Source organism: Ostrinia nubilalis, chromosome 15 (genome assembly GCF_963855985.1).
Source record: "Ostrinia nubilalis chromosome 15, ilOstNubi1.1, whole genome shotgun sequence".
Taxonomy (NCBI): Eukaryota; Metazoa; Arthropoda; class Insecta; order Lepidoptera; family Crambidae; genus Ostrinia; species Ostrinia nubilalis.
The window spans coordinates 1,746,680-1,759,641 of NC_087102.1; the positions used below are offsets into that span (position 1 = coordinate 1,746,680).

The window sequence follows — 12,962 nt, forward strand, 5'->3', positions numbered from 1 at the left end:
AAATAGTTTTAAAAGGTGTAGTGTCGGAAAATAGACACGGTGAAGTAAGTTAATGTTTATATTAGCTAAAATAATTTTTTTGCTACAGTTTTTTGTCATAAGTATTTCAAAATTATTTAAAAAGTGTAGTTTTTTTTAATTATTCAAATTAGTACAGTTAATTATTATTCCTAAATACTACGATTTTACATTAAATAAGGATAACAGTGCTGTTGGAACAATAAACCTTGATTGTGACGATGATCGACCGAGCGTGTATAGAAATACGCGTGTGCTCACAGGCGCGTGGCGGTCCTGACTGATTTGCAACTTGAAGTTGTCGCGCGCTGTAGGTAATTATCTCGGCCGGCATAGGCGAGTGACGGAGGCCTGCTATAAGTAATAACTTAAAATTATAAGTGAATTATAGACATCCTTGCTTACAGTTAAAGCTTCATCTAAACTAATCTACATGATCTTGACTAAAATCTTTTATATTACTTCTGAAGAACTCAGGCAGTACGGAGTTTGCCGAATCAGCTAGTAGAAAATAAAACAACCACATACATAGGTAGTACGTAGGCGTAGGGGAGCGAGGTAAAATTATTTAATTTAACGAAGTTTTATTTGCTGTTTCATAATAGAATAATTTATTCGTCATTATACAATATTTGCATATAATCCTCTAGAAACTTTTCCATATAGGGTGTGAAGTTCTTCACAGGTTTATCTTTCACTGACATCCAAACGCTTCCGTTTTCCCCTTCTTTGAACATCTTGAAAAATGCATTTACTGCTGATTCAACCCTGAAACAAGATAAAACGTTGCTAAATTAATTATCTTTTAAATTATTTTGTGTAAACAAAGTTCGTAATCTTTTTTGTCGAGCTTGTGTGGCTATTTAGCGATTTTTCTAATAAATATGAATTCTTTGAACGCGTTGTACAAATTCAAAACAACGCCTACATAAAGTTTAATAGCAATCCTTCCTTACGATAACTCCACAGTCAGAAAGTTAGGAAGGTAGGTAGTTGATATATTTAATGTTATCTAGACGTTTCAATAGCTCCTATCTGTATTACAAAATACATAAAATATGTATATAATATATTATTTGTATGTATATTTTTATTCTACTTCTCACGTAAAGAACGTAAAGGTCCTCTAAAAATCGCTAAAGTATAAAAGCAGGGACGTAGCCACCACCGTATCAATGATACGGGGCCCCCCGGGCCAAAGGAGCCTAGGGATGGATTAGCCATTTGGCAGATTAAGCAACTGCCTAGGGGCTCCACAAGGATAAGGTACCTACGAAGGGGGCCCCGTTTGCAAAGTATGCCCTGTTTGCAAATTTTAATTGAGGGCCCCCCAAAAAATCTTGATACAGTCACACACCCTTCGCATAAAATAGAAGACTAATTTTTTTTTTTTCCCAAACTTACTTTTGACACGGAACCTCCACCCCCTCGTATGGTTTGCCAAGTTTTGCCTCGTACACTTTGTTCTTGACGTCTGCCATCAAGGGCGTTGCTGTAGGCCCGAAGCCGATCACTAGGATCCTGATGCCAGTTATTTCGACGAAATCTGGTTGGTTCTGTTAAGAATTGAGAAACTTAATTATTGCGGAAATTAATAATAATTTCCTTCCTTTTTTTGCAATGAAGCTTAGTTTAAAAAGAATTCTTGAAATGTTTTTTCTGCAAATAATAGCAGCAATAAGTTGTATTTTGAACCAATTTTATAATCATCTAATAATAGCATTTTGCAGTTATTCTGTTTTTTTAAGGATTTGCCATTATTGTTATCTTTTATTGAATTATCGGAACATTTATGTAGTAGATAATTTTATGTCATTTTTATAGCCATGCTTATGTAGCTTTTAGGCCACTTGAAGATAATTTTGGCGAATGGTTGAGTTATCGTGTGGTTATTGTATTGATGATAATCTAACGATAAAATAACTGACTGACATACGCCCAACTGACTGAGGTATACTACTTAGGTAACCTAAATTTAGCGCTACTAATACCAGGGTTAAACACAGAAGGAAGCTTATTAGATCTATATCTAACTCTCTTTAATTTCAAGCAAAGATTGAGGCTTTTGATTAGTTAAAAATAAAACAACTTACAGCAATAGTGCGAGTAAAGTGGAGCACAGCAGCCTTAGAGCCACAGTAGATTGGAATTATGTGGACCTTCTCGAAAGAAGCTGCGGACGCAATGTTAATAATGGTTCCTCCTTTGCCTCCCTCGTCCTTCCTCATGTGGGCCAGCGCTTTGAGGGTGAAGGAGACCGTGCCTTGCTGGAACATCCAATACACATAATCACATAATTAAGTAATGAAATAAAATTAATAGTTTTTTCCAGATTAATCTGGTTTGGCCTCTGCAAGAGAAATCTTTTCCTTTCGTTTCCTTTCTATTCTTGCTTTGGCCATAAATTTTACTGGTTTACAAAAAACTGAAAAACTCCCAGGATTTATCACTAAAATTGGTCAGATGGACGTTCACACACCACGTTGACTGATCTCATAAAGGTACAGGCCCCTCTTTCTCACTGGGCACTTTGGACATGTGCCCAGCGACAGAGGGAGCCCCCGTCTGCTCAAAAGACCTTTTTCCAGATGTTAAGTGCCCAGGTCCCCTAGTAAATTAAAGACGGCCCTATAAATGTAGCAGGCTAGTAGGAAAGGCGCTGGATGCTGGCCGCTACCATCTCCCGATGTGGAAAGACACTATAAAGTTCTACAATCCCAATCTCACCCAGTTGATATCACAAGATTTCCTCCACATGTGAGGCGCGTCGCTCATAACGCCTGCATTATTGACCAGGACATCTATGTTTCCAAACTTCTCCACGACCTCCTTGAAAGCGGCTTCTATGTCTTCTTCTTTGCTGACGTCACATTTTACAAACAAAACTTTGTCCAAATAAGTGCGGTTCAGCCGTTCCGCAGTTGCTTTTCCTGTGGGTTCATCGATGTCCAATATGGCCAGTTTCTGTAAGTGAATTTTATTTTACTTATTTAATAAATCATTACAATTATAATACGAGTAGCCTAGTAGGTACAAAATGAAACAGTCCCTATAATAAGAAACTCTAATCCTTAAGTGTATACTTTTGTACGCTACATTCAAGTAAGACCTTCGGTAATTTACTCAAATTTGAACGCTTTTAATTATTTTACATTATATTAGATCAAGTTTTACTCTTTACCTTGTCAATTAATACACCTGGATTCACGGTTATGGCTTGTAAAAGAAAGAAGAGTCCATTATTCAGGATTCCGATTTTTTAAACTTTCACTGCACCTATGTCTGCTTGTTTATAGAAGGTAGTACCTACCTATAAGCCTTTACATTTTAGTGACTTGTACTGATCCCTATTTTTTACAGATATTTTTACTTAATAAGTGGGGTGTATTAAACATTTTTTTATTTATTTATTTAAAGGTAAGTTAGTAAAGATGTTTACATACAAGTGCTCCTGACTCCAGGAAAACTTCAGCATACGCGGCGCCTAGGCCCGAAGCTCCCCCAGTTATCAAAATCGTTTTCCCTTCTATATCACAAAGGCCAGCAATCTCTACAATGTTTGCACTTGACTGAATTAGAAAAAGCCTATCTGTTATAATTTATACAAATCTTATCGTTATTTATTTTAGATAAAGATAACGTAACATTACATAACAGAATGTCAAATATCATTTTTTGATAAAAATATATTTTTAAGTTATCTTTTATTTCCAGAGCATTATCTCAAATTCTCAATTTTGATACTATCAAAATACCCATGAGACAGAGGTGTATCAGCCGTATCAATGATACGGGGCCCCTAGGCTACAGGGCCCCCAGGGACGGATTAAATAATAACTTGGGCAGAGTAGGTTTTTTAGATGCCCTGATTGCTAAGGGATAAAGAATAAAGATTACAAGACTGAAGTATAATAAAACGTAACTTTATTGAATATAGGTACATCTATTAAACAAGTATGAAATAAATAAAATAAGATTAAAAGTAACATTGGTAAATTATTTAGAGTACAATAATAACAAGTTCAGTAAGTATTAAGTAGGTAGTTATCCAAAAATAAATTACTTTTTATTTTTTATTAAATGTAGGTAGGTACTTAGTCATAAATTATGACTACTTACCTATCTAACAACATGAATAAATCTTAGAAAAGGTTACAGGGTGACATACCTATCATCGTATCTTACAAAACATGGGTTAGGTATATTATGTAGATAATATAATCATATGCTTTTATAATAACTAAGTGTATTCTTAACGCAATATCTTAGTTCAGCACAACCTGTCGAGTAATAGAAGTCACGGGCCACTACTAATCAAGTCTAATTACCTATTATGTCTTATGTGGGCTAAGTAAGTGTTAAGCACAAAACACACAGGCGGCAATTTAAATTTGCATCATGCCACAGAAACGGGACGCAGAGGCGTGGCAGTGCATACTGCATATACCCATGAACAGACGACACCATCCACAGCACAGGAGTGCAGTAGTTAGTGGGTACGAAGATGGGATTTTTTTTTACTGATTGTGCAGTTGCTTCCTCAAGTCGCAGCTCGCTTACCGCCTCAGTGCGTTATGCTCTTCATGTCAGTCTACAGTCTACCCTTGGCCTTACACGCCATGATGGCTCCACCATACTCCTGCTCCAAGTACTTGGCCACGGCCAAGCATAACGCATCGTTGCCTGGCGCGGCCATCACCTGGATTCCTAGAGGGAGACCTTTGCTGTTTGTGCCCAGGGGTACCTGTGGAAGATAATATGGGCAAATGAGGCAATAGTAGCATACTTAGTTATTATTTAGTTGCGATAAGAGCGGTTTTGCATCGAAAATTGCAGTTTGGTATTTTGGGCGACTTTATCTATAGGTAGGTGTATTAGGTAGATTCATTTAGATTCTCGATTGATTACTAAGTACTTAATAGAGTTACCAAAAGAACGAAAATAACTTTTACTAGGGACCTCTGTGAAAAAGTTGTTGTCAGCCAACTGATTCCGTTGATTTTTTTATTATGATTTACTACGCTTAACCTTAACCTTCACGTGGTTTATAGATAATTCTACATATTTTTAAGTACCTACCTACATAATACTAAAAACTCGTATTATATCTCGGTATCAATGTTTTTAGCTTAAAAGAATGTCAGTAGGTAACTGTTGACGCAGACTATCTAGGTATACCCTGACGTCAACTAGGTAGGTAGGTATCCTATTTTTTTGTCTGATGATGAGTGATGAGTCACTTACCTGTACCGCTGGACACTTGAGCACGTTGACAATAGCCCAGTAGCCGAAGTTGTATGGGCCTGTGTAGGGTATGTAGTGGTACGGGCAAGGAATTGGCCCACTGGGCAGCAGCAGTACACCATTGTCTCCTAGTGTATCCTAAAATAACGATTAAAAAGAATTAATAGTGACTGTTATGCACCGCACAGCAACCAAGGTGCGAATCCAGCCCTCAAAAAATATTGTTGCACTCCCACCGTACCCACTGTTGTGTTTTCAGTGTTGCTAACTAACTAATCTAAACTACTCTCAATTGACGTAAAATTACCCTCCCTCAATAACTACTAAGTAGGACTTACGCAGACGTGATTCTTCAAATCTCTGGTTAGCTTCTCAGCCCACTCCGAGTTGATGGAAGGCGAGAAGCGAAGAGCCGCTAGACGAATTATCAGATTCAGGGTGTGTCTGCTGAATCCGGTGACCTGCGGATGAAAAAAAAATTCTCAAAACTTAAACTTAAAATATAACTAGACCAAGTTAGAGACGGTCGTCCTCCAGCCAGCAGTGAAGACTAAAGATCTGATCTGATAAATGATGATGTTAACTTGGAATGGATCAAATTCTTTGTCAAGTAGGCCTACCTATAACAGGCTCTATCCTAATAACTTCATAATATTTCCGAACCGAAAAACTTCTTTGAGCTCTTGACGAGACGAAACCGTTCCAGCTAAAGGAGGTCCAAATCCTAAAGACTTACCTTTTTGATTAACTCAAAAAGAATAAACGGTTTGCCGTTTCCATTGTTGTAAAGGCTGAAGTAGTCTTCTGGCTCCTTCTCCATCCAGTATTGCCACAGTTTGGTGGCGAAATTGAAGCCCTCGTGGTAGAACGGCTTGGGGCTGTTTTGAGTCGGCCATTTCTTCTCCATGTTCAAAATAACGCTGAAACAAACGGAAAAAGATGTAGAGATACTTTGTTAAGATTATTGATTTATTCTTTGTCATCGATAGTGCGCGTAGCGTTTCTTAGATGGCCATCAAGATTCGTTATGGGCCCTTTCAACTAAAAAAGGCCATTGAGGATCAATGGGCCCTTTTCATATTATTAAGTAAAGGTAATTGAAAAATTGGTATATTTTTTGAGCAGATGGGATCTCCATCGGTAGCGGACCCTGGTAAGCTTCTTTAAAAAAGCTAGGGCCCCTAGGCCTGCTCTGTCTAATGGTTCATCCGACTCTGGGGGCCCCTGTATCATTGATACGGCTGTAGCTACGCCCCTGTTTGTCATGTCATCACTGCGAACTTAGTCTGGAAATAGGTTGACTGCAGGGAGATCGAGTGAGGACGCACAGAATAAAGAAAAGCTGATTGATGTGTGTAGGTAGCGTTAATTTAATAAAAATAACTTACTCATTCATGCTATTTCTCAAGTCGGATCTTATGGGACTCATCCACCAGTCCCCGAAGGATTCGGTGTAGAATATCTTTACATCCTGAAAGCAAGGTAGTAAGGTTAAAAAAATAGGTCAATAAGTTAAGCCTAAAATATCCAAAAAGACAGTCTCAAAAGCATACTAATAGACAGAAAAAAAAATTTTCGGTCCGTAAGTAAATTAAGTAATGGCTAATGGTCCATGTGAAGTCTTTATAAACCTGATGTAGGTAAATCGTACCTTCAAATTAGTTTGTCGGTCAAGGTTCAGAATCTTCTGCTTGTCCCCAGCCACGATCCTCGTCAAAGGCGCCAGGTCCTCCACGTGCTTCGAGATGAAACCGAGGCAAAACATCGTGGGCTCGTATCCGGTTCTGTCGAACAATCCTGCGACAAAACAAACGTAAACAACATGCTCGACAACAAGCAAAAAACGTGCGTGTAAATAAATTACGAAGTAGGTACTAACTACCTACCTACTCTTATTAAAATTTATTCTGTGACGATAGAAGCCGTCGGAAGTATCTGGGAAACGTGTATGAGATACATAATAATCATAACATCTCATAACATTTGAACTTGGGTTCGAACTCCACGGTCGCTCGACTTTTGTGGTGAAACCTTGAAACTTCACCTTGAGAGTAAGTCATAATACCTCTTAGATTGGTAGATTCTCCTGTGGGGTGGTAGCCAAACAAACCGCAGTTAAATGCTGGTATCCTCGTTGAGCCAGCCACATCGGAACCTGAAAAAATATTTCTTTAAAATACACGCGCAAAAATAGCCAACCCATGCTACGCCGCCACTGGCCTGCTCAGGGGTGTAGCTACAGCCGTATCAATAATACAGGGCCCCTGAGCCTGGGCCCCAAGATTTTAACCACAAGTCTGAGTTGCCATCTAGCTAGGGGCCCCACACGGTTAAGGTCCTTACTAGGGAGGGTCCCGACTACAGTGCAATTAGCTTTGTTTTAGATGCCGTTTGCAAATACCTTTTGACCGCTTTTGGGAACTTACTCATGCTGATGGGTGTGGCGTAGGAAGCCATGAGCGCCGCTTCAGCACCGCTGGACCCGCCAGGCGAGCGGCCGGTGTGGTGGGGGTTATTCGTCGTCCCGTACACGGGGTTCCGTGTTTCGTTCCTGTTAGCAAATAACAATATTATCAGGATACAAAATATCCTTGACCGGAACTAGGTAAGTAAGTAAGTATTGTTTTGTTCAATTTCTAAACACAAACACCACAAAAGTTTGCTCGGGTAAGTTGGTGACTGCCAAAAGGATTGATCTATCAGTTCTGAACCCCTCCTCGCAGTCTTAAGAAGCGCTGGCTACGTCTACGGAACAATCATACAGTATCTTAGTCTGGTATGCTGTCTTGGGTTTCAATGAGTTTACCAAATAAGCAGCTCGGGCAAGTTGGTGACGGCCAAAGGGATGGCTCCCGCAGCCCTCATCCTGATCACCGCTTCGCAGTCTTGGGAAGCGCGCTGGTTCCGTCTGCTCCATAGGCCGTAGGTTAACGGCAGGCCCTTGATTGCCGAAGACTCCTTCGTTGTGAAGGGCACGCCTGTAAAGGTATGAAGGTATATTAGATCCAGCGATAGGCCAATGTCTTATATTTGGATTTTTTCAGGATTTTTTCACATTCGAAAATTAGTTCTGCTATTTATAAATGATAATAGTGTTCTACATGGACGTACCAGGGCGGGAGAGTCAAGTTAAAGCAGCTGCCGCCCAAGAAATGGTTTGTCCCTACATACCGACCTTTCTTACATTTTAGCTCTTCTCGAGGGTCCCTGCCTAAAAAAATCTGGTAGTTTCTCACCTAAGAATGGCTTTTCAAAAAAGTCATCGGTGATGCCCATGGCGATGCGTTGATCCACTTCTCTCGCCTCGGCCAGCGCATCTTCGTACCTCTCGCCTACCACCGCGTTCAAAATCGGATTCACCTGACCAGAATAAAATCAATAAATAAATAGACTGACGATCTGGTGGAGGTCACGGGAAAAACCTGGATGCGAGCAGCGCAGGACCGGTCATCGTTATGGATAGGTAGAGTTCTGAGATCCTGCACAAAGCATTTTTTTTTCAAGCACCGTCGAAGAGCATTTCATGCAAATGGAACGCGCTGTGTCAAACGCCATGTACTTGAGTAGTAATTATGAGCACAGTGTGCATTGGTCATCAGGCAGCGTTATTAACAGGAAAACCCGATTCAAAGTCAAATAAGATGCAAGACTTGTTTTTGAGTGTAGATTTCAATATTTTATTTCGGAATTCATGAGCCTTGTAGTTAATTGAAAAGCTAACAGCAATTTCGCCATAATTATGAAAAGTGCCTAAATTATTAAGTGGGCATCTTTTTTCCTACATAAGGCTTCCTTTTACTTTTGCTCTTTACATACCTGATTTATCCTCTCAATTGCAGCTCGTACGAGGTCTTCAGACTTCAGTTCACCGTTCTTTATTCTCCTCGCCAAGGATACAGCACTTTCAGTCAGACAGGCATGGTCTCTGCCCAGGTCTGGCACTGGCTCCCTCTGTCGGTCCCAGTAGAGGCCAAATATGAACTCCAGGACATGGTCGACTATCCCTCGGAAGAATTGAATGATAACGACGATGACTCGGCACATGGTACTGCCTTCTGACAAGTTGGAAGCTGTGAAAAACAAGTTGCTTTTAATCACTGTGTTTGTTTGATCAAGTCTGGCTGCAAAAAGTAAGATAGAACCAAAAATGTTGGTAGGTAGGTTGTTACTGTAGTAGTAGTGTTCAATGATATCTTTATTAAATGTTCAATTGCTGGCTAAGTTAGTAAGTAGGTAAGTTGTAGAGCCTCCAATTCTACAATTTGTGGAATAAGAGCAACTTAGTGATTCTAGCACCTTCTTGCAAACTGCAAGACTGCAGTTAAATATTGCAAGATGTTCTTTAGTGCATAACAGTTTTAAACGAGTGGCCTAACCGGCTGTGGTCGATGACCCCACTCGGGCAATTATCAATAGACCTGTAGTACAACCATGGTTTTTCATTTTGGTGGATAATCCGTTCCCAGTAAGTAATATCAATAATAGAGCAATCAATTATTGATATTAGGTACTTAATGGAATCAATCCGTTCAAGTTAATTCAATGATGAGTTTCTTCCACCCACAGTCCACACCTCTTACTCCCAAGTACCTATTATGATTATTATCTCTAAGTTACGATTTTCTCATGTTTGGGACGTGTAATTAAACCTATATGTATTCATCATCTAGCAATGATAAACAGCATTTTAATTTGCAAACATCCTTAAAAATGGCATCTAACTTTTGGTCACTGCAGTCGTTGCACATGCAATGGTTCTTGCCTCACGCATCAACAATGGTTGAAATGTTTTTACAGTGTGAATTATGGAAATTAAATAAATGATAAACAAAAACCAAATTATTGACTGATATTCAACGGGGCACTCTGGGCAAGTGCCCATGCAGGGCTCGATCGCGACGCACTTGCCCAGGGAAGGATAGAGATAGGGACCTATAATTTATAAACCGCAAAATATCGATATTTCGAAATACGATAATATCGGTCTGTTTAAAAACTAAAAGTAACCTTTAATCCTTAAGTTCCCAGGGCCCCAAGTAGGTTAAAGACGGCCCTGGAAAAACTGGACTACTCGGGAAAAAAATTAAGAAAAGCTAAAAATTGATCTTTCACATAACTTAGTTCTCTGTATTATGTAGGTACATGGATATGATAATTGCCAATTATTATGAACCAACCACCATAATCAAAACCGCTGGGCTGGGATTTCGTGTAGGGTAGTTGAACGGAAAGCATGATCGATCTGTTTTAATGGTTTTCACTTTTTTTTTAATGGATTTGTGTACAAATCTGGTGTTATTTTGTGTTTTAAAGTGCAGTGGAGTAATAATTGTTATAAAAACATTAGAGCATGCATCGAATGTCGAGTTTGTCGTAGGTATTGACCAACCCGCTTTGAACCCGATGGCGTCTTATTGATGAAACCTGCTGCTCCTACAGGTACTAAGTAAGTCATACTTATTATCTATATGTAATCCACGAAAAGCAATAGAATTAAGCAGCCATGGTTTAATGTAAGTACAAATAAATCAAATATACCTAGTACCACTCGAGTTCACTCGACATTGGCAGAAATAAATCTCCCATAAAGAATTGATTTGGTTGATGAAAAAACACTTGATCAATGTTTCAACCGGAAATAAAATAAAAAATGAAACTTACATTAAATTCATCATTGAGTAAAGTAAGCTGGATAAGTGCCTACCTATTTAGGAACATGTTTACATGCACGGAAGTGTTCAGTGGGCGTAGTGTGAGTGGTGTGTTTACGTCAAACGCATTCGATAGTATAGTATAGATAGTGGATGCAGCGTCAGGTCTGGTCAGGTCAAAGTGAATGCCATAATGTAATGTATGAATTAAGTATGATGATTACTCTTTGACCTTTCTGCAGACCGCATCCAGTGTAGCATCAATTCTTTGTGATTAAAACTCATAAAACTCTTTTATTTTTGCAAATGGGCTTTTAAAAAGCACTTTTACACGTCCTGGTATTATTAACCCTTTGTTACTATTCATTTCTGTCTTATTTCGGAGCCTGTCTCAAATTTTTTTCTCAGAAACTATGATTTAATTAATAATTAGATCCAAAAATCATTAGCAATTAATGCAGTCAGGAACACAACAAAATATGAACCAGCATCGATCGAGTCGTTCGCAATCTCGATATGTCTCAGTCTGGAAATCAAACCCAGAACTTCGCGAGCCCAGAGAACTTCTGCCGCCACTAGTCCACTGACGCACACAATACGGTTTATTTATTCACCAAAAACTTTATTATTATTCGACTTAAAAATCTTGTTCTTTTTTTTAACAATTCATGCATTTTTTATTGATTTTATTGATACCGAAAAACCAACGCTTTTGATCAGTGTGATTAAGATACTGTTTGGTTTTGGAAAAATAAAAAAAAGTGACTGGGGCGGCGACGATCGCAGGTCACATTTTGCGATAGGTATCACAACAACAATATTTATAATGTAAATATTGTCTTTAATTGAAAAAAAAAAACTGATAAAACTTTACATTACCTATCCAAATAATATTTCACTGTAGTTATTCACTTTTCACTAAGTAACTTAAAATAAAGTCTATCGCGTGCGTCCGAACCCGGTCAACGCAAGCTACTATACTAAACTCGTTTTACGTTTCGTGTTTTGCTCACCTGATTAATTATTGTTAATGAATGATACATTAAGGATAAGTTATTTTTGTTTTTATCGATGATTTAATTTTTACCGCAAATCAGGGACTATTTTTGTATCAGTTGGACGGATCGTCCAAGATCCAACCCCACCCTAGCCTACGGGCGGCAAAACTGTAAATCCGCCACTGATTTTCACACCACCCTTATCAAAAAGTCCCATTCTAAATTACGGTTCTTAGGTTGTACTATTTATACCTAACATTAACTCTCTCACAAACTTTTTTATTAATAATGTTTTATTATTTCGCTTGACCAGGCGGCGCCGTTCAACTTTCAACGTATGTAACCGGCAGTTGACTTCCGTAAAATTAAATATTATGCAGTTATTATGCAATGCAACTAATTTTAAACTTACCTAAGTACCTGCAGCCACAAACTAGCTTAAAGGTAAGTAGGTATACGGTACAGGCAGTTAACAATAAGGTTTGCTCCTAAAAATCTAATAAAAAATAGTTTGTTTGAGGACTTCTAGGCGAGAAAGTGATTTGAAAGTTGTTTTTCTGTTTAACCCGTGGAACCTTACCTAAAAGTTGCCTACGTGCCTACAGCGGACCTATAAAGTATTTCTCAATGATCATTAAAGTAAATATTGTAAGTTGTTGACGAAAAGAGAGTTCAAGAAGTTCAATGTCCGCCGGCCGGGTAATTGGTAGTGTTGTTGCACCTCAATATTTTCCAAACTATCGATAAAATATACGATGTATCTATCTATTTATTTTTTCTATTCTGCTACTTGCGTGAAACAATATACTCGTAATAATAATAATCCTATCATAAAATATTTTGTCTGATCATCATCTGGTTCTTGGGGCGTTCGGTAAGAGACTGTCATAGAGCAAAGTAATACTATAAGGTCTAGACAAGTGGCAATTTTTGATCGAATCGAAAATCGAATCCATTGTACCTTCATACAAAAAAGGCCTTTAAACCATCTTTTGACATTACATCGGTCACGTTTGCCACAAGTGGGGTGGCAAACGGTCGACGGGAATGA

General features: G+C 38.7%; 2 protein-coding genes across 3 annotated transcripts; both read right to left on the bottom strand.

The window, feature by feature from the left end:
* Positions 1–629: 629 nt before the first annotated feature.
* Positions 630–4,193, bottom strand: LOC135078587 (15-hydroxyprostaglandin dehydrogenase [NAD(+)]-like). Its single transcript, XM_063973117.1, has 6 exons — positions 4,187–4,193; positions 3,200–3,216; positions 2,746–2,982; positions 2,112–2,285; positions 1,423–1,574; positions 630–786 (listed from the first exon to the last, which is right to left on the bottom strand). The coding sequence occupies exons 1-6, from the start codon at positions 4,191–4,193 to the stop codon at positions 630–632; spliced, it is 744 nt and encodes a 247-aa protein (XP_063829187.1).
* LOC135078690 (fatty-acid amide hydrolase 2-like) lies at positions 3,926–12,015 on the bottom strand. 2 transcript variants are annotated; one of them, XM_063973233.1, is made up of 12 exons: positions 11,927–12,015; positions 9,079–9,332; positions 8,499–8,622; positions 8,069–8,240; positions 7,689–7,813; positions 7,328–7,417; positions 6,914–7,059; positions 6,651–6,733; positions 5,999–6,182; positions 5,601–5,723; positions 5,263–5,400; positions 3,926–4,762 (listed from the first exon to the last, which is right to left on the bottom strand). In XM_063973233.1, the coding sequence occupies exons 2-12, from the start codon at positions 9,304–9,306 to the stop codon at positions 4,610–4,612; spliced, it is 1,566 nt and encodes a 521-aa protein (XP_063829303.1). In that variant the 5' UTR covers positions 9,307–9,332; positions 11,927–12,015; the 3' UTR covers positions 3,926–4,609. The 2 variants fall into 2 exon arrangements, with proteins under 2 accessions (XP_063829303.1, XP_063829302.1); XM_063973232.1 differs by lacking the exon at positions 11,927–12,015 and adding an exon at positions 11,793–11,901.
* Positions 12,016–12,962: the final 947 nt, after the last annotated feature.